The 23,849-nt window shown below is 35.6% G+C and overlaps 3 protein-coding genes across 6 annotated transcripts in view; 1 reads left to right on the top strand and 2 right to left on the bottom strand.

Annotated features, from left to right (window-relative positions):
• LOC110992655 (WD repeat-containing protein 7) overlaps positions 1 to 23,849 on the top strand; it is a 116,302-nt gene that overhangs the window by 75,860 nt on the left and 16,593 nt on the right. The window lies entirely within an intron of this gene.
• LOC110993840 (pupal cuticle protein PCP52-like) lies at positions 485 to 3,683 on the bottom strand. The gene is made up of 3 exons (XM_022260206.2): positions 3,576 to 3,683; positions 1,306 to 1,443; positions 485 to 1,075 (listed from the first exon to the last, which is right to left on the bottom strand). Exons 1-3 carry the CDS (start codon positions 3,585 to 3,587, stop codon positions 503 to 505), a joined length of 723 nt encoding a protein of 240 aa, XP_022115898.1. The 5' UTR covers positions 3,588 to 3,683; the 3' UTR covers positions 485 to 502.
• Positions 14,513 to 15,551, bottom strand: LOC110993833 (pupal cuticle protein PCP52). The gene is made up of 2 exons (XM_022260200.2): positions 15,468 to 15,551; positions 14,513 to 15,210 (listed from the first exon to the last, which is right to left on the bottom strand). The coding sequence occupies exons 1-2, from the start codon at positions 15,477 to 15,479 to the stop codon at positions 14,611 to 14,613; spliced, it is 612 nt and encodes a 203-aa protein (XP_022115892.1). The 5' UTR covers positions 15,480 to 15,551; the 3' UTR covers positions 14,513 to 14,610.

The raw sequence follows: 23,849 nt of genomic DNA, 5'->3' as shown, positions 1-23,849 counted from the left end.
TTAGATTTAATATGAAATATTTCGCGTTGTTTTTAATTAAAGATAGACAGATCTACGCTAATATTCTAAAGAGGCAATTTTTGCTTTTTTAAATAGATTTATTGATTATAATAACGCACAAGCCTTCGAGCCTTCTGGCTATGTATGTATATGAGTGTCCATGGGCGGTAGGTTTTTTAAAACCTATACAGCTTATGATCCTTCAAAAAGCGTACCAATTTATGGGCTGGCTATGAGAGTCCGAGTGTTTCTTCCAATACCAAGAATAAACCAAACCTACTGATGAAGTACATCAGACGTATGTATGATAACAAAATCTTAAGAGTCGGTATTGGAAGAGTGCCTTTGTCGAAATGATGATTTGACTAAAAGAGAACCTTTCTAGTTCCTTCTTAGTTTCTTTCAAGGTAGCTTTGTATTGCCTGGTTACTTATAAAGTTCATGTCATCTAGTCAATTTAGTTGGATAACAATAAAACAAGACAAACCTAAGAGCTGTTTATTTAATAGAGAGTGTTGAAATATGGATTGTAGTAGGAGCTCACTGGGATGGGGAAAGGAAGAGCCCTCAGACCTATTTGCGCATACCCAACTGGGTTAATAGCTTGGTAGCTGATTGGTGCTAGACCAACTGGTATTGGGTGAACGACTGACTGAACAGCGTCTTTAGCAATCTCTTCCTTAGGACTTTCTGGTACTTCAGCGGCCTTGGCTTCAACCTTTACTTCAGTTTCTTCGGGTTTCATTTCGGATTTAGCTTCAGCAACTTCTTCCTTAGCGGCCACTTCGACAGGAGCTGCCACAACTTCAGCGACATTAGCTACGTTGCCGACGACGGCAGATTTGGCAATGTTGTCAGCGTTGTTGGATAAAGCTCCATCTAAAGCAGCTTCAGCGGTTTGGGTGGCTTCTAAAGCTTGCCATTTCTTCTCCTCGGCCGACCAGAATAGTTCTTCGCTCTTTTCCTTTGCTAGATCGTTGGCCTCAATGACGCCTTCGTTGCGGTTTTCAATGACCTGTTCTTGCAGCTCGCGAGCTTGGTCGGCTATAGCGCGGGCTTCGTCTGTTAGTCTGACCTGGAAATAAATTAAGTGATGTAGTTGAGTGTGAGGTTTTCTATAATGGCGATTTTCCACTTCTCTAGACATTTTCTCTTACGAACTAACCACTAGCTCGTGCACGCTTCGTTCATTTATTGAAAAAAATTACACACCTCCCACAGAGGCAGGAAAAGGCATAGGCCCGCAGCCTTTTATGTCTCACACAGCTTGGTTTGTCAATCATATAAAACTTGGAGATATTTTACCTGAGCGTTGATGACGGCTGCTTGTACATCGCCAGCTGGAACTGTGAGAGGTGCAGCATATGCGACGACAGGCCCCACAAATGGTAGGGTTAGGTGGGATGGCGCTGCTGCTGCGCAGGCAAATAAAGCGGAGAGAACCTGGATAAACAGTATATGTTACATTTGTTACTTTTCTGTCAGACTGACAATCTGACCTCCATGTACGGAACTCCTTGGATCCGTTGGGTGGTGGATCCTATACTAATATTAATTTTTCATAGGTTTTTGATTAAACAAGTTAGTGATCAAATCGTTTTCCTTGTCTAAGTATCAATTTATATCGATACAGTAATATAAATTATATTAAGGTACTGTAGCAAAGACTGCGTCAAGGTGCGCAAGAGCGTTTTAAAGAGATCGCAATTGCTAGCAGAAGCGCGAGCGCATATATTGTTTTAGTTTTTTGAAATACTATACTATAACATAATTATCGCTCATTTTCAAAAATGTAATTAATTTAAAAAAAATAAATCGCAAAATATGTAAAAAAAAACTAAACAAAATTCGAAAAGTTTCTTGAACTCTGTGGAAGGTTTTTATGGAGAACAATGGGCTAAACTCTTTAATCCGGAATACAGTCTCTATTAGCTTAGCAAAATTTATATTTGGGTATACAGTACTAAATCATAGGCTAAGCAATCATTTAAACGGGAAACGAAGTTCGCTGGGACAGCTTGTTAATAATACCAAACTTCTAAATGAATAGCTATTAGTAAGTTATAAAACTGTTATTATTATTATTTACAAGTTACTAAAAATAATAATTAAATGATTGGGCAACTGGTTAACACTGGATATCTTCCAATACAACAAAAGAAGACAGAATGGCAAGCATAACCCAGAGACACTACAACATTTTTGCTTCTGTTAGATTTGTGTATATGTTTCAATTGTCAATCTAATGAGCAAGTAGGTCATCAACCTACTGTGTCACACACCTGTGACTGCGCATTGAGAGTCCATTGCACGAGATTCTATGAGGCCACTAGGCCAACATTTATGAAATTTAACTATCCTAATATTTTGAGTAAACTTTTTAAACTCAGGTTGTTGAGGGTGATGTACTGAAGCGATTTTGAGGTGTTTCACCAGAAAGCAACATATTTTGTGAGTCGTATATATACCCGACATATAAAGAGTTCTTACGTATGCTGTCTTACCGAGAGATATATGAAAGAGAGAAGTTATAGAGCTCCAGAATGCCTACCAGAGATATGTCTATTATATGAAAATTCCACGATGAAAACCACTGAACGGCTGCGATTTTCACCAATACATAGAATGATTAATGAGGAAGGTTTATGTATATATTTCAAAGTAGACTAAGGATCGCTAGTACATATACTTTGGCCACATTTTTTAAATTTATTATAAAATAGCTTTGTTAAGTACCTGATCTGATACATAATGTTGTTTGCTACAATTTATTTGCAACATTTATGTTTAGCATAATTTATTGATTCATTGAACTTTAATAAATAAATAACTTTTTTAATACCTCGTTACTTAAATTCTTATTAAATCAGTTTAAATGTTTATTCATTTACTTTTAAAAGACTTTTATATAATGTATACTTTAGAGCAGTATTGGCCTAGTGGCTACAACTCTCCCCCCCGAGGTCGTAGGTTCGATTCCCGTGTACCAATAAATTTTCTATGTGCGAATTTAACGCTCGCTCTAACAAAACCGGCTTGCCTTAGACCCAATACGAGGGCGTGTGTCGGGCACGGGTGGCTGATCACTTGCCTATTAGTGTGACAAATGATGGAACAGATACAGAAATCTTAGGCCTAAATATTGTATAAAACTGTTGTAGAGCGATTGATTACGATATATACATTATATGATATATATCACCGATAAAGGGTGATATATATCATATACTGTATATACATAACTAACGTGACCTGACGTTTCGTTTTGAACGGGACTGTACCTTTTTTCAATTACAAGTCCCAGTGTCCCTGAAATCAACTGTGGGACGCAAACGTGTTTTAACCGCACGAAAAAATGAGGATTCAGAATTTAAAATCGTCACCAACAGTTAAAATATATTTTTTCTTCTGATAAACTAACTAACATTTTGGTTACCTATATTTCGAAAAAAGAGTTTTTTTTTACTTATTATTTGATCTAAATTATACCCATGTCCCGTTTGAGTCGAAATAAATGGTCACTTTAGTTATAACACATATAATAAAAAAATTCTAATAAAAATTAAAGTACTGACCAGAACTCGCATTTTGTATCACTAGATGGCTACTGACTGTATCATCAGACGCTTGGTGGCTTTTATATGGATGTTGAGATGTAATACAGGAATGCAGGAAGTCGTTCGGCTTGTCGCCATTTTGGTGCTTAAATTGACTCGCTCCGCAGTGTTGGTTTACTTCACATTTTTTCGAAATTATTTTTTGACTTTGGACTATTAAAAAAATATGTTTACTACGGAAATTAATATACAGGAAAGTTTTTTTTAGTTTTATTTTATCTATTTATTGTTTACATAATTTTAAATAGAAAGAGTTGGTGTGGTGGAATTTGGACATAGATATCTCTTCATCACGACGTCGAACATATTTAGGTTTAAAGACTTTATTTTCTCAAAACAGACAAAATGCCACTTACATGAGAAACAATACTTCAGGTAAACATAGCATTGTAGTCGTTCAATATTTACACATTATCACAAATCGTACATGCAACAAACCCAAAAGTAAAAGTAACCAAAGATACACGAATAAAAACCAATTATAAGAATTAAAAGTAATTTTGTTTGACATATTCACCCAGCCTCGATTTGAATGCATTTTTTTTATATTTGTGGGTAGTTTATTATACTGTGCGCCTTCTTTAGCGCCATATTTAAATAACTAACTTATATACTAAAGATTTTTACACGTCATTAAATTTGGATCGGTGGACATCCTTAATCATCGGTAATAAAGACAGATGGTGTAAGTGGTATTAAGGAGAACTTGCCCCAGAAACAGATATCAGGCATGTAAAAGGTTGTAGCGAGAACATCGTAATACCAGCAATCAATCAGGCAAAGGCTGATCACCTCTTGCCTCATGAAACAGATACATAAGAGGCCCAGACTTGCCTTGTACTAGTTTTATTATTTAATTTGCCATAAGGCAAAAACCTAATAACATCGGGAGATACAGTTTGGTAACTTCGAATCTATCCCCTACTTCCAAATATACTACTGGATCAGAGAATTCATTGCAGACGAGAACTGTCTGTCTGTCTGCACCGGTGGAGAGAAGCGCCGCCATTTTGGGATTATTTTGCAATTACATTTGACTCGAAGAAAATAGTAATTTTCTCCAACTTGACGTGAACTAAGATTTTGTGAAGCTGTTCTTAAATGTTTCGTTGCAGATTTGGTCTCAGATTTGATTCCTGGCTGGAATTTTTGGTAGCCCCAAGTTTGGAAATTGTAGCTACATACAAATATATGTTCATATTTATAGGTCGTTCATTCTGTTTTACATTTGAATTAATATCGATATATTTGTAATAAATTAGTACATAATTTAATAAAATGTATTCTAACGTTTGTACTGACTGATATGCTTTATGTATATTGTATATATATATATATATGTTTTAATTGCTCTGTTTTATTCTATATAACTAAGTAATTGTATATTTTACCGCGAACTTCGTTTCGCTTTAAAATGACATTAGCGTGCCTTTAAATATGCTGGTATGGCTTCCCAATGAGCAGAAATCCCCGGTCCTGAGTTCACTGCGTAAAGCCTGCGAACTGCCCGGGAGACTTCTGCACTCCTGGAAGCAGGAGGCTCACCTGATTTGAAATGCCCATAGACAATGCCAACCGAGAAGTGTCTTTTATGAATCGCTACGCTTTTTGGAGTGTAAGTCGAACTGGTACGGAAACACTGATCGCATGGACACTCAATGCTAGGGAGCTTGCAGGCGCTGGCCTTTCAGAATTGGTATATATGTTCTTATACCCCATTTAATTTATTCCTTGAAAGCCATAAAGCCTTCATATTGTTCTCATTTCTTGCAAAGAAGTGAAATAAAATAAACTTTAAACTTTGCCTGGAGCTTCAGGTGTATCTGTTTCATCATGGGTGATCAGACCTGATCACCATATCCTATAACTCATTACGATGATTTTAATACCTATTAAACATCTACTTACAATTTGCTGAAAATTATTGGTTTTACGAAGAAATTATTTCGTCTTTAGACGTTATTAAGTTTTGTATAAATATACACACCTACTATATGTACGGACATGATAAACGTTTATTACAAGTAAATGTCAGAGGCTTTAACTGGATTTTCGAAAATGCCTTAAGGCTGTGTTCATAACGGATTAAGCTTAAAACATTTTTTTATACCTATATATTTTGTACGTGTATTTGGGCAGCATTGTTCTTCAGCATAAAGCTTTCAGTAAATAGACTTTTAAAAGCAGAAGTTTTTAATCATGTCTTCTATACAACTGTAGAACATTGCTCTATTGTCAATAGTTTTCGCAGGAGTCTTTATTTCTCTTCACAGCTTGGGTTACATGTCTATTTCGTTTATAACTTTTTGATAATTTTCTATATCCTAAGTCCATCACGTCTTACTAGATATTTATGACTTTTATAAAACTGTAGAAAATTCGTCTATGGTCAATAGTTTCAGTAGTATAATATTTAACCAGCCTATATATAGTTAATCTTCTTGTTAACCTGTTTACTACTACTCTACTACTTTTTTTTGTTTAATTTTTGTTTAGTCTCTTAAGTTTATTTTTCTTGCTAGTGTTTTTTTTTTGTTTTGTCAAATAGTTGTTTTGTTTTGTTTAAAATTAGATCTCTTCGTGTATGTCATGTTTGCCTATAAGTAAGTGCTTGTCACATTTAAAATTGTATTTAGTGATTTTTTTAGCGATGTAACAGTGTGCACAATGGCAAGCTTTTTATCAATAAAAAAAATAAAAATGCTACTACTTGCTTCTCGGCCTGGAGCTTTATTCAACTGAAGAGTACCCTGTACTAGTCAGTATGCAGTACCGTGTTTAACTAATTAACAGTGATAGGCGGTGCATTACCGACACACAGGAATACCGCGGCCCTATAAACGCATCTTTATAAAATTTACAGTCCTAGAGTTCAAAACATTAACAATGCGGAACGTACGTCTTTGTTTAAGTGCACGTGATAAATGAGTATAGATCGTGTTGTGGAACGAGGAGATTTACGTGATTTTAAAAAATCTAAAGATTTTTTTGTATGGTCAGCTTTTCCGTCGGTGGATGGATCTGGATGATCGATCTGTCAAATTTGGTCGAGTTTTTGTAACCCAACAGTTGCCAGAATATTAGCTGAAATGTCTTATCAAAAAGCGCGCTAATTAGTGTATAATATATAAAGACGCAGGATTTGATTGTGTTGCATTAAAATGGCTTCAAAACTGGACCGATTTGAAACTTCTTTCACTGTTAGAATCCTAAATCCCTTGATGAACATATGGTATAAATTACGATAGTGTTAACTTCTGAAAAAATAAAGACTTCTATATGTTGCGTAGAAAATATAGCAGTGTTCTAAAGTTTTATACAAGACATTAACATCTACATACAATTTCTGAATTTAAAAGTAAATAATTTATTAACCTATTTAATGAATTTAGTATATAAGTATCGATAAATAAATTTAAATCTCTTGTGAAACCAATCAAAGGAAATATTATTAACTAACACGTGTATTCTGATCCGATATAATGGATCGATTTTGACGACAGCTTATCATTAAAACTTAAACGACTAAAGGTTCTCCGAGTCAAAAGTTATAATTGCTAGTCTTACTGCAAATTAAACCTAAATTGTGATGCTTTCACCACAACTGCGCCACTTTTCTCGTAATGCATTCTATGATCCTTCAGCTATCCAGTAGGTAATATGGATGCAGAGGATAGGTTCGAAGCAACGCCAAACTGTACTTCCGGGAAAAAAACCTAAGAGGTTGTAGCAAGAACATCGTAATACATACATTAGACCCAATCAGACAAAGGCTGATGACCAACTTGCCTCTGGAAACAGAGATATAGGACCCAGACCTATTAACACCTTCAAAGAAATAGGCCACCTACAGTCTACAATATATGTAAAGACAAAGCTGTAAGTGTGTGTGATTTGATCACCTTTCCATGGCGACTTTATTATTGGAATGTAATAAAAATTTGACATTTAATAACTAGTTTACGCAGGTATTAAAGGAATTTAATTGGTAAACAGCCCTCTAGATAAATAACAAATGAATTCAGACGGCAGTTTGATCTAAATGTTAGAAGTTAAAATTGTTTACTTTTGATTGGGTCTTATGTATTACGATGTTCTACCTACAACCTTTTGGAATCTATGTATATATTTCCTTAGGCAAGTTGGTGATCAGCCGTTGTATGATTGGGTCTAATGTTATATGTTAGGTATATATGTTTCACACCATCACGTACATACCCACACTGTTACACCATCACACAACACAACCAAATTAGGCTTAGTTAAATAAATTGAATCACAATTAGTTAAATGTATTAAATACTTTTTGTTTCCATCTTTGGCTGTATTCTGTGTATTTATTTGTAATTATATATAATTTATGTTAGCTGTAGGATTACGAAATAAATAAATAATTAATTACCTACAACCTATAAGGCGTGAGTAATATCTATCTGCTTAAAAACAATGAAAATGGAGCGGCATTATACGTGGAAAAGAGGCTATTAAGAAACTGATAATTCTCAATTGAGGGGTTTGAATTCATATACAAAGTACTTTGCATATTTAAATTTATAAATCTTTAATAGCAAGGTTGTTCAATGACCTTTTATTATCGCAAGTACACTAAATCAAGTTTATCGAGTTTTAAGTAAATTGTACAAGTTATTTTGTTATATTAAAGAGGGCCTGCAACCTACAATTGGACTGAATCGCTAATTTGTGACGAATAATTCAGCCCGTTTAGCTATCACAAAAACATAAAAAAAAATCAGTGGCACTACAACCTCTTTAGGTCTTGGCCTTAGATTTCTGAATCTGTTTGATGATCATTTTTAAATCTAATAAGCAAGTAAGTGATCAGAATCCAGTGCCTGACAAACGTCGTCGACTTTTTGGGTCTAAGACATGTCGGTTTCCTCACGATGTTTTCCTTCACCGTTCGAGCAAATGTTTAATGCGCACATAGAAAGAAAGTCTATTGGTGCACAGCCGGGGATCGAACCTACGACTTCAGGTATGAGAGTCGCACGCTAAAGGCACTAGAACCTAGGGTCGAGGTTAAAATATAAGAAGTGCATAATTAATTAACAAAAAGAAACTCAAAATAACATGTAATATATAACCAACATTTTAAAAAAAATGTTTAAATACTACAAAGTTTAGATTGAACCCCATAGCACATTTGTACCATATTCTTGCAAATAAATTATCTTATTCTTATATCTTTAAACGAGCAATTCTTGTATATATATATATATAATTGGAATCTCGAGATCGGCTCCAACGATTTTCATGAAATTTAGTATACGGGGGGTTTCGGGGGCGATAAATCGATCTAGCTAGGAATAAATGATAGAAAATAACAAAAAGGTGGTGTTTGAGTAGTCCCAATTTAAACTGAAAAATGAATCTTCCTGACATCTATCGGCGAATAATAATACTATTTTTTTTAAATTGCTTTAACGACACAACAACACTAAAGCTATTCCAGCATATATAATCTATATTGTTCATATTTCATCATTTCATTAGTATGTAATTCGTACTTATATATCATTTCCAAAAACACAATTTATAAAAAAATAGAAATACCGAGCAAAGCTCGGCCATCCAGGTACTTATTATTAACATGATCTACTCGCCACATGAAACAGATACAGACCCAGGCTTAGATGGTTGTGAGAACATCGTAATACAGCAATAAACATAGGCTGATCACCTACCTGCCACTTGAAACAGATACATAGGACCCAGATCTAAATGCATTAGCGAATGCTTAACGCGTTTTAAGGTATGACGTCATCGCAGTGATTTGTAGACTGTAAATGTTTTCGCCTGTCAAATTTTAAGAGCAATGCAAATCTTCCTTTAGAGTAGAAATTAAATCAGAACAGGCAACGGGATTATCTAAAAACTGCCTTGTAGTATATAAATTCTTGATTGTTTAAAAACATAGCCATAGACTAATAAATCATTTTTATTAATCACGTGGCCTTGTGCGTTTGGATTTTAATTTCGTCGAAGACTTAGATCTTATATGTTAGTTATTTCATGACATTTACATGTTGTTCCCACGACAATGTAAGTACGTGCTTCTATTTCACCATGCCTCCTGCTGATAGAGGACAAATCTTTGTTCTCAATTTATTTTATTTTTATTTATTACTTATGATGTCATGTGGAACATGGTGTAATGGTTGCGGCTCCATACGAATGTTGTGTAAAACAAAAATTAATAACTTGGCGATTAAACAGAGTGGCGGAGAGTTTATTGCCAGTTCTTCTCTTCCGTTCTACGCTATCGATTTGAGAACTGGCAGTAAATGTAAAATTAGAAGCATTTAATGTATATTTCTTTTTTGACGTTTATAAGTGTACATTGTGTTACCTATATGCATAAATGATATTTGACTTTGACTTTGATCGAAGTATGTCATTTAAGAATGACAAACGACACGTACGTCAACTGGTGCGACGCCATCTTGTTTAGACAGCGTTTTGGCGGATTCTTGAAATTAATATTGAATTACAAATAACATTTTATTACGGTATTATAGTCGTGCTGTATTTGCACTGACCGCTGCGACCTAGTCGCTATTGTGTTATTGCCCCATATGCTATAGAAACTATAGACAATAGAGCAATGTACTACAGTATTATATAAGACATCAATATCTTTTGTCTCACAATTTCTTTTAAAAGTCTACTAGTTACTTCTTTATGTATATTTTTATGTCGGATTCCATTGATTGAGTACGTTCTATCCATATAAACTAGCGTTCAAAATCGTATGGCAGAGCGGTAAGGCTCTGCTGTTGCCGCATCCCGCATAAGGCGATTGTTGGTGGCGCCTTGGGGTTTTAGTGGGTATGCACAATGGCGAGTCCCACATAACCCTTCTGCACCAAGCAGTCGCGCCGCGGAATGGTGGGTATGCGCAATGCATTTCGCCAAGTAAAAAAAAGCGTCAAAAATTGTAGTACAAATGAAAATTTATAACGCCTCATGAGCTATTCAGTTCAATTGATATACAAATAAAATTTGCTAGTTGCGGACTGTAGGCGCACTTTTTGAAAAATTAGGTAAATGAAATTTAATAAGACGTAGTGCATAATATGTCTATTTATAATCCTGTAAAGTGTGTGTGAACTGAATTTATTATGACTTCTGCACATGGCCGAACAAGAAGTTCGAAGAAGGCAAGACTTTTTTTTTAATGATGTTACAAATTTAAAATCATATTTTCTCTTCATTTAGTTACTAATAAGCAAGTATCAAACTGTGTCTAATTGGGTCTATAGGTGTTACGATGTTTTCCTTCATAATAGTGTTAATTTTTAGTTTAGAACTCAAACTAAATGCGTTATTCATTCATGAAGTTGAGAAGGAACACTGCTGATTGAATTTCACTTTCACAATTCACATATATATACATAGCTAACACATATATACCTAGTCCAACCATAACTTCTGTTTCGATTTTTTTTTTAATGGAATAATGTAATATATAATACCTTTATTAATAATAGCAAAATTATTAAATATTGATATACAATAAGGAAAAATGGAGGAAGCCTTTGCCCGTGGGCATACAGAAATGCCGCCGTGTAGCAGGTCATGTCCTCTAAACCATAATTTGAAGTTTTATGCAGTCTGGGCTAGATGAGGACCAGTCTTCAGCTCTTATAAAGTCCGGAACGTTGGTTTTAAGCCAGATTTGCGTAGTCCGTGCCTACCAGGTGCCAGGTGCCTGCTAGCAAAGGTTTTGTAAAAAAGTGTATTGCTATGGCCTACGGCTGAAGTTTTCACTCCTATGTCACAAAAATGTAGTTTTGATTCCTTGACTCCTTCATCACTGACTTGTAGCTTTCCAACCGCTTGAGCAGCTTCTTTAGAACTGTATGCGTACACTTTATCATTTTCCTTCAATCGTGAAAATTCTTTGTATCGCTAAAGCGGATATTTCTGTCCTTTCACCTGCGTATCGCGATAGAAAGCGTTATGATCGATCCACTATTAATTTGTCGCAATAAGATTATTCTCTTCCTTGGTTTGTAGTTCTAACAGGACGCGGCCGTTTCGATACCTTCTGGTCTTCGACATGTTGTTGTATCCTAGTACTATATAAGAACATACGGCTGATACCAAGCTTTTGAAGTATCTGGAATATTAAACACTCCATTCCAGACTGTAATTCGTTCACGAAAAAATATGTGAATTGGCGCAAAATCAAAAGAAAGTTTCATTTGTGTCGTTTTCTCAATTCTCAATTAAACAATTAAAAAGTGTTTTCCATAAACTTGCAAGTTTAGTATTAAACTGATCTTATTATGTTTTTAATTTTAGTCGCTTAATTAAAACTCTTTTTCCATCCTTATCTACTCCTACTGCACACAACAAACACAAATCCCCCCCCCCTTTATTGGCGCATCACCTGCCCCTGGTTAGTGGGACTAGGATATTTCTAAAACGCTTCCTCTCTTGTTCGGCTGGCTCCTTCAGTAGCATTACATGCACACAGGCTACCATTGTCTCTGCTCACCATTTTTTGGATAACACAATTCAGAGCAAATTCACTCACACACTCGTCTACTTCAAGTTCAGAAGGCTCCAAAGTCGCTTGAGTAAACAATGGAACGTATGTAATCGAATCATTTTTTGTCGAGCTTTTTGCGTCGTTCAAGGTGATACAACTTCCGCTTAATGGTCAGATTATAAATGTCAGTCTGGCATTAAACAGTTTTGCAATTGCTGTTAGAAGGGAGAAGTGGTTTATCAACTCTCATCTCCGAGGTAGATTCGAAAACCGGGAACCAATGCCTCATGAAACAGTTACATAGGAGCCAGACCTCAAAGGGTTGTTTATTTTTTTATTTTTGTATATAACAGGGAAAGGGGCAAACGGGCAGGAGGCTCACCTGATGTTAAGTGATACCGCCGCCCATGGACACTCTCAATGTCAGATAGCTAGCGAGTGCGTTGCCGGCCTTTTAAGAATTGGTACGCTCTTTTCTTGAAGGACCCTATGTCGAATTGGTTCGGAAATACTTTAGTGGGCAGCTGGTGGTGCGCGGCAAAAACTGCTTTGAAAAGCGCCCAGTTGTGGAACCACGGACGTCGAGGTGATACTGGTATACCAAAAACATCGTTATACTTTAATACGTACAAAGGAAGATATTGTGAGGAAGCCTTAGGAGGCTGATCGCCTTGTTAATTAGAGAACAGATACACAGGACCAAGACCTAAGAGGTTCCAGCGAGACGATCATAACACTCTCATTAGACCCAATCAGGCAATAGCTGATCACCTACTTGCCTCATGAAACAGATACATAGGACCCAAACCGAAGAGCTTGTAGCGAGAACACCGTTATACCGGCACTAGACCCAATCAGGCAAAGGCTGATCACCTAATTGCCTCATGAAACAGACACAGGATTCAGTCCTAGAAAGGTTGTAGCGAGAACATAGTACATAAGACAACGGGTGTACGAACCAAAAGGTTAAATAAAATTACTTTGAAGTAACAGAGTAAGGACACAGTTATCGCTCTATAATGAAAGTATAATTGTATGAACCTCTAGAATTAAAGGTCATTCTTGACCTTTCAAAATAGTGTACTTTGCGGTGTTCTAGTTACGTATAGTAACTGTGCAAATTAAGTATGGATTATTATATAAATAAATTAATCGTTATAACAAAGCCTTTTACTGCCAATCTTTACAACGGTTTAACTTTTAGTTACTCGTTAACCTAACCATTGGGTTCACAGGTAAAGCCCTGCATTTTCTTCCTGATAAAGCTTTTAAATGTATCAAGCTTTTTAGGGCGCCCTGTTTATCCTTAGACCTCTCCATATTTTTGTCTTTAAATTCTATCTTTTGATTCATCTTGCTATATGATAATTATTAAAATTGACCAAAGGCTTGACAAAGACCAAAGTGTTTATGTTTTATTAAAGGTTATCTTTTGCATAATATTAATTGATATAGGTTTTCGAGATTCATGTGCACTTTTTTACTTTTTGTTTATCACAGATCCAGTATCAATTTAGTTTTTTTTTGTAACTATATGTAATATGTATTTTTGCACTTCTTGCCAACCCTATGTAATTTAATAATTTTTTTCTTCACTTACACTCGTTGCCTGGAAGAGATCGCTCAAAAGAGATAAGGCCACCAGTTGATCTCATTTTCATATAACTATGTTCATTATATTGTAATGTAACAAAGTGTTAATAAATAAAAAATAATTGAAGTAATTTGGTGGCACTTCCTAGTGATCTTAAAAACAATAGCGTTTGACTTAGATTTCTGTATTAGTTTCTTGATTTTAAAAGGCAAGCACTAGACAAAGTATAAAGTTAGTTTATTGAATTAGGATAGTAATAATTGTACCACAGGAAGTGGTACATTCCGATTAATTCATTAAAATCGCCAATCAATTATAAAAATAGGCACGCAAGTGTCATATAAATTATCACGATTTAACAGTTATTAAGTAAGGTTGACAAAATTTATAGTCTTAATACTTTACTTAAGATTTCTAAACTTAAGGTGTCTTTAGAAATCTCATCAGCTATCCCTTGAAAGCATTAAATAGTGTTCGACTTCTTGGAAGCTGATTAAATGGTTTAATATTGCGGATTTCTTTTGTTTTAGCTATGTTGTGTTTCTATCAACTATAAATGTTTTGAATAATTTTTGATACCTTTTATATAACTGCTTGTAGCATATTTAAACTTGATATTAGTTAATTAGTAATCTTTATGTGGAAACGTAAATAATTAATTGGAGTTCGGAATCAAGTATTATATTGCAATAGACTGTGGTATATAGCGCTGTTCAAGTTATAGATTAAATGATCGCATAAAGGGCGTGGGAAATCGTACGATTCGTGAATAATACAATCAAATACACTATTACATTTATTCACACATCCTCGCCTGTTTGTACAAAATTTACATAAATATCTGAAGTGAGTATTTTTTTTGGCTAAAAAGTTATCACAGGTTACCATGCGTGCGCGAGTCCGTGGATTCCGTGGGAGTACACTGGAGCGTGTACGTACGGAGCTGGATGAGTTTGGGAGAGGGATGAAGTGGCGACAGACCGGGCGCCGGCGTAACCATGACCGTAAGCCAAGGGACCAGCAACAACTGGAGCAGCGACCACGGGAGCGGAGTGAACCAATGGAGTGGCGTGGACAAGGGCGGAGTGACCGACGAGTTGACGGGCAACGTTGGGTGCGACACCGGCGGCGGCACCGTCGATCTGGGCTTGAGCGGTCTGGGCAGCGTCTACCGCCTGCCAGGCGTGGTCTTCAGCGGCGTTGATGGCGCGACCTTGAACTTCGGAGGCCTGGTCATGGTATTCCCGGGCGGCGTCGGCGGAGGCGCGGACGTGGTCGGAAACTTCAACGTGGGCGTCGATGGCAGCGCCCTGGATGTCGCCGGGTGGGATGGTCGGGGCAACGGCGACGGGGCCGTGCGCTAGGGCCACCGGGGCGTGGGCCAATGGCGCCAGGCCGTGGGCGTAGGGCCCGGCGAGACCGGAGTATGCCAGCAGACCGCTGGGGGCGGCTGCGGCGCAGGCGAGGACGGCGGCGGCGATCTGGGGACAGAAAATTCCAAACGTTACACCACACTTCACTAGCTTCCAGGCGCTGCAATTATGGGCCTTGGTCATTGCTAGGCAAACAGGTGATCAGCCTTTTGCCGCACAATGAGCAAGTTTTAATTGCACACAGAATAATCCGGACGCGAGACCTCAGGACATAGAATGGCTTTACTAGGCTAACTTTCACATAGCTGCAGTGAATACGTAAGCGACCTATATCACTAGATATTAAATAACCACTGTGAACTGACCAGAAATCTCATCGTGCACTTCGGTTGACTGCTCGAGAGCTACTGTATGCCCTAGTTGTGTTTCGGTGCGTATTTATACACGCGGCCAGCGTGGTGCGAGCGAAAAAAGTAAGCGGCGCATTTTTTCAAGGGCGTGGAGGGTGGAAGGAAGTTCGAAGTTTAAGTTTGACCTATGCGTTCTTTATTTGAAAATTTCATTTAATTTTATTAGGTTTTAACCGTAGTCAAGTAGATGTGGGATTCTTCCGTTGGTTTTTTTTAAGAATGCGGAAGGACGAAGTTCAAATTTTAAATTTGACCTATGCGTTCTATATTTGAAATTTGCTGTGTTAAAATGTGGAATTCTGCCGCCACGTATTTGGGCGTGGCGCAATATTTGGAAGGAAGTTCGAATTGTAAATTTGATCCATTATTTGAAATTTGTTTTAACTGTTTTTATTCGGAAAATGGTTTCCGCGTATAGTAAAACGTAAATAATATTTTTAAGTATTAATTAATCTCTTTGACCTTTTTTTATAAAACAGGGGCTCTGAAGTTAAGTGACACACTGGTAATTGCTAGAAGGCTCGTGCGTTGCCGGCCTTTTAAGACCCTAAGTCGAAAAATTTCTGAAATAGCTACCGCCCATGAATACTCTCAATATATGGAGGTTCGCGAGTGTGTTGCCTGCCTTTTTAGAATGGTAATTTGTCGACTTAGTTCGGAAATACTTTTGTGTTCAGTCGGTTTCATACAGTGGTGGTGCCAAAACTGCGTTACAAAAAGGACGTTGTAGTATTTCATATGCGACCTATGATTAAAGTCAGCTGCAGAATCTGAGCAATCGTGATCATTTTTAATAGGCAACGTGATCTTTTTGGGCCTAAGTCATGCCTTTCGATATTTCTGCGAGTTAGATGCCCACAGTCCATTGGTGCAACTGGGCATCGAAGCTAAAGCCCAGGGTTGTCGTTGAATCTTTTTACTCTTAAACAAACGTTTTATTACAGAAATGTTTAACACAAATTATTATCATAGTCCGAACCGGAAATGGAAGGGAATTATTAAACAAGAACTCCCACTTAATCTATGAGTTAAATTAGATTTATATTTGTATACTTAGAGAACCGGGAAGACTCCGATTTTTTTAAGTAGTAGTTTTTTTTAAGCAGTAGATATTAATAAATTCTTAGTATTATTTGTTGCTTTTTTTTTATTTGCAGTTTTTAATTTTATTCTTTTGTTATTCTTTTAAATGACACTTTGTCTTTTAATGCTTGTTTTCTGTTTTGTATAATAATATGTGTTAAGTAGCTGTTGCTTACTTATTATTAAATAAATAAATAAATACTTAATGTCCTCTGGTCCAATAGTCGAATCAACATTTTTAGTTGTATGTAAAACAAATGAATTTTTAATCATACACGCTCAAAAAAAGCACAAGCTAATAATTTAAAGTATTTATAATACATAGGCTCCTTCAAGAAAAGGGCGGCGGTATCACTTGAGGTGAGCCTCCTGCCCGTTCGGCCCCTGTTCTATAAAAAAAAACATATCTTAATTACCAATAAATCTCTTCTCTTCCGTTCTATGCCCTTGATTTTGTAAGTTAAATTTAAAATTAGAAGCATTTAATGTCTATTTCTTTTTTGACGTTCATAAGTGTACATTGTGTTACCTATATGAATAAATGTTTTGGGATTTTGTAAAGAATTGATAAACTATAAGTTAATAAAATTAATCTTAACCTAAGTACATAGTAATAATAATAATAAAATTGATAAATAAAGGCTTGGTCACTGTGGTAGACATTTAATTGGTGGAATTTCCTCGCTGTATTGCGAAACTTATTCGATAAACAACATTATGTTACCACTACCACTACCAATATATAATATATTTAAACAGAAAACTATACAGCTTCTCAAGTCAGCGATTATTTTTAATTTGTCAAACAAATCGTATTTTTAAGCCCGTATTAATTTTGATACCGTTAAATCAAGCTTGATATTTAACGCCCGAACTATGTTATTAATCTACAATCTTAGATTGAAAACAACTGACCGTGACAGTCGATCGATCTTCTATCTGCATCCCAGTAACCAAACCCTACGAAGACAATCTATTCATTTTTGGCAACGGATAGAATGCAATCTCTTCGCTCTTCACACTCATATTTGATAATCAATATAAACCAAATACAGTAAAAAAAACCGTACACTTAATATTAAAATATAAATGTCTATGATTAAAATATATCAAATAGCTTTTTAATAATTTTAAAAAGTGGTGTAAGTTAAAATCTTAATTTCGATATTGGCACGGTTAAACAGTCATTTTTATACAAAGGTCTATCCACATACACCGATCCGACCAACCGTACATAGCTTGTATCGACAGATGGCTATTACAATCTGTCGATTGGTTATCAGCACACGTTTTTCAATATTTGGATTCAGATGTCTACCTCAGATGCTCAAAAATGGATTGAGATAGGTTATTGGGTTTGGGCGTAAACCTACCAAAAGATGGCGTTAGTAGCCTTGGCATTAAAATTTGTGATTTTTAATACGTGGTCAGCCTTTGCCTTATTGGGTGTAATGACTGTGTTACGATGTTCTCGCACAAACTTTTAGGTTTGGGTCCTATGTTTTATGAGGCAAGTAGTTGATCACCCTTTGTTTTATTGGGTCTAATGTTGGTATTACGATTTTCTCGCTACAAAGGTTCTAGTCAAATAGAGTTGACGAAGACAGTCGCAAACTGATATCTAGGGAGCTGGCTAGCATTTTCTTTTTATTGATAGGAATTAAAGTTCGGACCAATACGACAAAATGATTCTTCATGAACTAAGTATGTTGCTGCGTTTTTAAGCTACAGGCGTTTAAATCCATAAAAAAATCGATACTAAATCATTTTCTTGTGTATGTGAGGAACTTTGACAGGTCTACTCACTAAACCTTCTCCGCATCACGTCTCAGTTGGGACTTGGGGTCGCGTTGTACCAAGGAACATAAAGTATATCATATATAAGTATATCATAGTAAATTCTTATAGTATGTTTTTTTCCAAGAGCGCATCGTGCAATCAGTCTTCTGACTATGAGCAGATAAGTTGTAGGAGGACTAACGCGTGTAGAGATTCCTCAATAGGAATATCTTATAGTATGTAAACATTAGAAATCAATTTAATAAAAATAATGTTACACCCAAATAATCATTTCTAGGACTTACTTTACTATTGAAACATGTTAACAGTTTTAACACTGTCATCATCAAATCATTCACCTCTGGCCACATTGAACCTATTTAAAGGGGTAAATTTTTTTTAATCGACAAGTGACCCAGTGGCTGCCTGTGACTTTAAGATCTATACTCGTAGGTTCAATCCAATTAGGACTGGTCGTAAAAGAAAATTAGGAAAAGAAAAGAAAATCTTTAAAAAATACTATAGGAAATTTGTTTCCATGTGAGGGGAGTAACTACGGATATCCAGAACTAGCATGTTTACTATATGCATCTGGATATAGGCGAATTTTAGCTAAAACGCGTTCTCCTGAAAGGAATGAATGCATGATTTTACAAAATTCGCATAGTAATAAATAAAAAAAATGAGCCGCTTTTCTGTATAATCTTCTTCCCTTTACATGTCGTCCTTTCAAGGCCTCACCTGCCTTCACTCTCTTTCTATTTATCTTCTGTGTCTGTCTCTTCTCTTCTGTGTCCAGCCCTCCCAGTCTTTACCTTGTACTTAGCACTAAAATTCGACTCAGAAAGTTACCCTAAGCTACTTTCTGGTGCCTCTAGCGTGTGGCGTGTCCTACTATCTCTACCTCAGTCGCAATACCCGTCCCTGATGATTTACTATAACCAACGCTATACCCTGGACTTAACCAATTATTGAAGTTGGAAGCGGTCATGGCGCAACAGGTTTAGTAAAGCAACTTCACGATATTAAACTCACAATCTACAGCAGCAACGCCCCAGATATAACTGGTTATTGCAAAACATTTGGGTCATTCAACCATTTTGATTCTCTTTGTCTTTATTAGACTTTGTTTATACTGACTGAATAGCTGAAGATGTTAATTGAAACCTGGCAGACTTCAAGACGTGTTGGAAAAGATTTTTTTATTTTTTTTTAAACGGTTCAAACTGGCGGGAGGCTTGCCAGGAGTGATGGCTATGGACAGTCTTTATGCCAGAGCGCGAGTGCGTCGCCTACTGTTTCCTACGTTACCACAAAGACTTTTCGGTTTTCTGGAAAGAAATTTAGATTTGATCTGTGATTTTTCGCTATATAAACCTTAGAGTTCAAGTTATAAGTATTTAACTAACAAATATAAAAAAAAATAAGGGGTCATCGTTAAGGGTGGATGAACATTAAGGGTTGTATGTATTTTTGTATGCTGTATCATAAAAAAAAAACAAAAATAATTTTTTGTCTATAAAAATAAAATAAAAATTGTTGTTGACACGCGTTAACACTTAGGGATTTGAAAGATAGATAGTATCCGATTCTCAAACTAAATATGCATAAAAAAATTATAAGAATCGGTCGAGCCTTTCGGAGGAGTATAAGAACGGTGTGACACGAGAATGTTATATATTAGATATTTACTACCGCGGCTAATAAATAGTCTACCCAAGCACATAACAGATAGCCTAACACTAACCAACATAAATTCTAAATTAAAAAACTTTTACATGCATTTGTCGCGCTCCTAAACAAGGCTGCTATGCTTACATTAATATACAAACCACAGCGGTTTTCCAATGTAACATATTTTAATATACTATATTATTTTGTAAAATAAAGAGAGAAAAAAATATATATATATTAGATTATTATCCCCCATGGATGACTTAACTACCTCTTTTATACTAAATATATTAGAATTCAGATTGCCTGCTTCGTAAAGTGGCACGCTTCGCTCGTCTTTAATTAACATAATTTAATGAATTGCGTTTCATTAAAACATGTTACTTAAGTTACAGTTTTTATTTGGAATATAATTATATGATTCACTTAACATTACTTTCTTTGTTTATTAATATTGGAATATAATCACAATTCACTATTATTACTTAATATGTATAACCGATATGGACAAATGGAATACAGCTCTGGTGATCTGCTAGTGCCTCAAATATAATAATAATGCAAAGAGCTCAAAATTACATAATCAGGTAAATATCAAACACCCCATGGTTTATCAAAACAACAGAAGTCCACGAATTACTTAATATGCCCATGGTGAAGGAGGAAATAATCACACATGGGTGTAAGTACAAACTAAAACTGCAAAGGCACCCCAATTAGCTAGCAGGACAGCTAACTATACCAGAAACTACTCGACGACTTAAAAAGCGGCGAGACATTTTTGACCAGGACAACCCAACACACTGAGTTTAAATATAACACGCCAAAATCACTCAACGAATCTACTTATAGTCGCAAAGACTGATCGTATGATTAATTATTAAAAAAAAAATCGTGTGTGTTTTCTTTGTACTATTAAAATACCTAAACTATTAATAGTTAGGAAAATAAATCAATAATTCAATAAATCCGTGAAGCCTCGTTGTATGTTTAAAAAATATAAATTACTTTGAAACAAAAGGTGACTTTATCCAGTATTATTCTCGAAACAGAACTTTTCTTAGCGTACAATCAAACAAGCTCCAAAAGATACTACTCCTTATATGGATAATTGTATTGGTTTTTAAAACAAACTCTCTAGCGATAGAGAATTATCACTGAATAAATTCAAAACGATTATTTATATGATCCTAATCATTGGGATTGATCTCCCGTTTAAACAAATTGTGTTACTCTAAACTTGGCGATTAAAAAGAGTGGCGTTTCTTGCCAGTCCTTCTTGCCCGCCGTACGTCCTGACGAACTGGTAGTTAATATAAATTTAGAATCATTTTAACATTACTGAAGTATTCCCGAACCAATTCGACTTAAGGTCCTTCAAGAAAAGAGCGTACAAATTCTTAAAAGGCCGGAAACGCACTCGTGAGCCCTCTGCCATCGAGAGTGTCCATAGGCGGTATCACTTAACATCAGGTGAACCTCCTGCCCATTTGCTTCGTTCTATAAAAAAAAACATCTTTTCTGTTGTTAATAACAAAGTATAGTTATCAACGTCAACAGAAAAAATGTTAAATTTGAATAAAGAAACTAAACAAATAACAAAATTGTTTAACTAATGACTGCGTTAGAATGAATGAAGAAAATTAAATGTTTGTATAGTAATGTGAAATTATTGTATGGTTTTTGTAACAATACAAATTTCGTCCTGAGTTAAATAATAGGCATGTTATCTGACCTTCTAAGTAACCTACATAACGCTGTTTATTATAATGCAATAGTAAAGAGAATTGCGTAAATTTACTTGTCGACGTAATATTGAGTTACCAGTAGTCCTGGTTAATATAGTTTTGTATATAACTGTAGTACATTGGTGAAATCAATAGTTATGCAACATATAATTGTATTGGTCTTCACCTTCACCTTGGGTTACATGGGTTTTCTGCTCAAAAGTTTTTGATAAAAAGTCAAAAAAAAGTCAAAATTTATTTATTCATATAGGTAACATAATGTACACTTATGAACGTAAGAAATATTAAATGAATCTAATTTTACATTTACTGCCAGTTCTCAAATCAAATAATAAATCAAAAATCGATAATATTATATGTCCTATGTCCATCATGCCTCTAGCATTTTAGCCTCTGTAGATATTCATCTTATATATAAAATTCTCGTGTCGCGGTATTTGTGGTTAATCTCCTCCGAAACGGCTTTCCCGATTCTCATGAAATTTTGTGTGCATATTGGGTAGGTCTGAGAATCGGACAACATCTTTTTGTCATCTCCCTAAATATTAAGGGTCCTCCCCAATTTTTTTTATTTTTTTTTCACGATACACCATAAAAAAATACATGCAACCCAAAATTTTCACCCCTCTACGATTAACCCTTATTTTTTATTTGTTAATTAAAAAATTTAACTTTTTTGCAAGAATTTTTTTTATTTTGTCTAGCTAGTGTTTTCTATAACATTTGAGATAGTGATAGATATGTGAACGTTAATTTATAAAAGCAAGGTCTATAACTAAGTGTTTGCAAGGGCGTAGTTGAATTGGCAAATCACACAATCAAGTTTTTAATTAAAAGGAAGTTGCTTTGTGTTTCCATAGAAAAATATTCGAAAATTTACAAAATTATTTTAATAATTAAAGCCAGTTTTTGCACCATCACAATGTGGCCCAACTGTCCACTGATGAATTATATAAAAAAACTTTAATGCACTCTCGAGCCCACTGGCGTTAAGTGTAGATGGGCGACAGATATTTCTAAACCAATTCCACCTAGAATCCTTCGAAGACCTCAATAATTATTAAACGGCCGGCGACGCACTCGTAAGCCTTCTGGCATTGAGGGTCCATGTTTAGGTATTTCCGATCTAATTCGAGTTAAGGTCCTTTTATGAGCCTACTATATATCCAAAGGCCGGCAACGCCCAAGCCCTTTGGCAGTGAGTGTTCATGGGCGGTAGGTATTTCTGAACCAATTCGACTTAATCTTTAAAGGGCGAACCACTACCTTAAAACCGTAACGGACTGGCGTGGCCTTTACCCAAGAGCCTACGCATTAAAAGTCCGGCGTTTGCCTTCTGGCACTGTACAAGCGTGGTATCACCGGTATCACTTACCATCAGGTGAACCTGATGGTAAGTGATACCGGTAGCAAACCTTCTTCTTGTAGTCCCCTGTTCTATAAAAATAATATTACACTTATCTCATATTTATTAATGAATGTTAAATTTGATTCGAGCTTACTATGAGACCTTCAATTATGCTAGACCTAATTATAATGCCATTTGTACAAATTGCGTAATTCGTGTGGGAATAGCGGTCATACTAATTATATGTAAACTGTAACAAAGAAATAGGCGACAACATAGTTTTATATATTTTTAATTAGCTTAAAAATTCCTACAAATTCTTAGAAGATTATTGTGAGTAATAAAATGAGTACTCTGATAAAAACATTTATTTAGAATTGCTAATAGTTTTATATAAATAGTATGGTTGAAATAACGAAAAATAAAATAAACAAGTGTCTACTTCGTGTGATAATCGACTCCTATGTCGTAACGAGATTCGTGAGAACAACGCGACTGGATCTAGATTTCAACTTTCGACATATGTTCATGGTCTAATGGATTTAGCTGTTAATGAATATTATATTACGGGAAAAATCCCTTGGATTTTTGTTGATGTCTTTCCGATTCAAGAATTAAACAGTCGTTGTCAGGAATACTCACGCCGCGGGCTTGAAAACCCTAGGTAGAAACGTCTTTAGTCGGCTTACCTGGCTTAACTGGTGT

Source organism: Pieris rapae, chromosome Z (genome assembly GCF_905147795.1).
Source record: "Pieris rapae chromosome Z, ilPieRapa1.1, whole genome shotgun sequence".
Classification (NCBI taxonomy): domain Eukaryota; kingdom Metazoa; phylum Arthropoda; class Insecta; order Lepidoptera; family Pieridae; genus Pieris; species Pieris rapae.
This window is presented reverse-complemented; position numbering and strand designations above follow the sequence as displayed.

Excerpts from the sequence above, each read along its gene's own strand:
- LOC110993840 (XM_022260206.2), bottom strand. Across the intron at positions 1,076-1,305 it reads CAGCCGTCATCAACGCTCAG|GTCAGACTAACAGACGAAGC; the intron begins GTAAAATATCTC and ends ATTTATTTCCAG.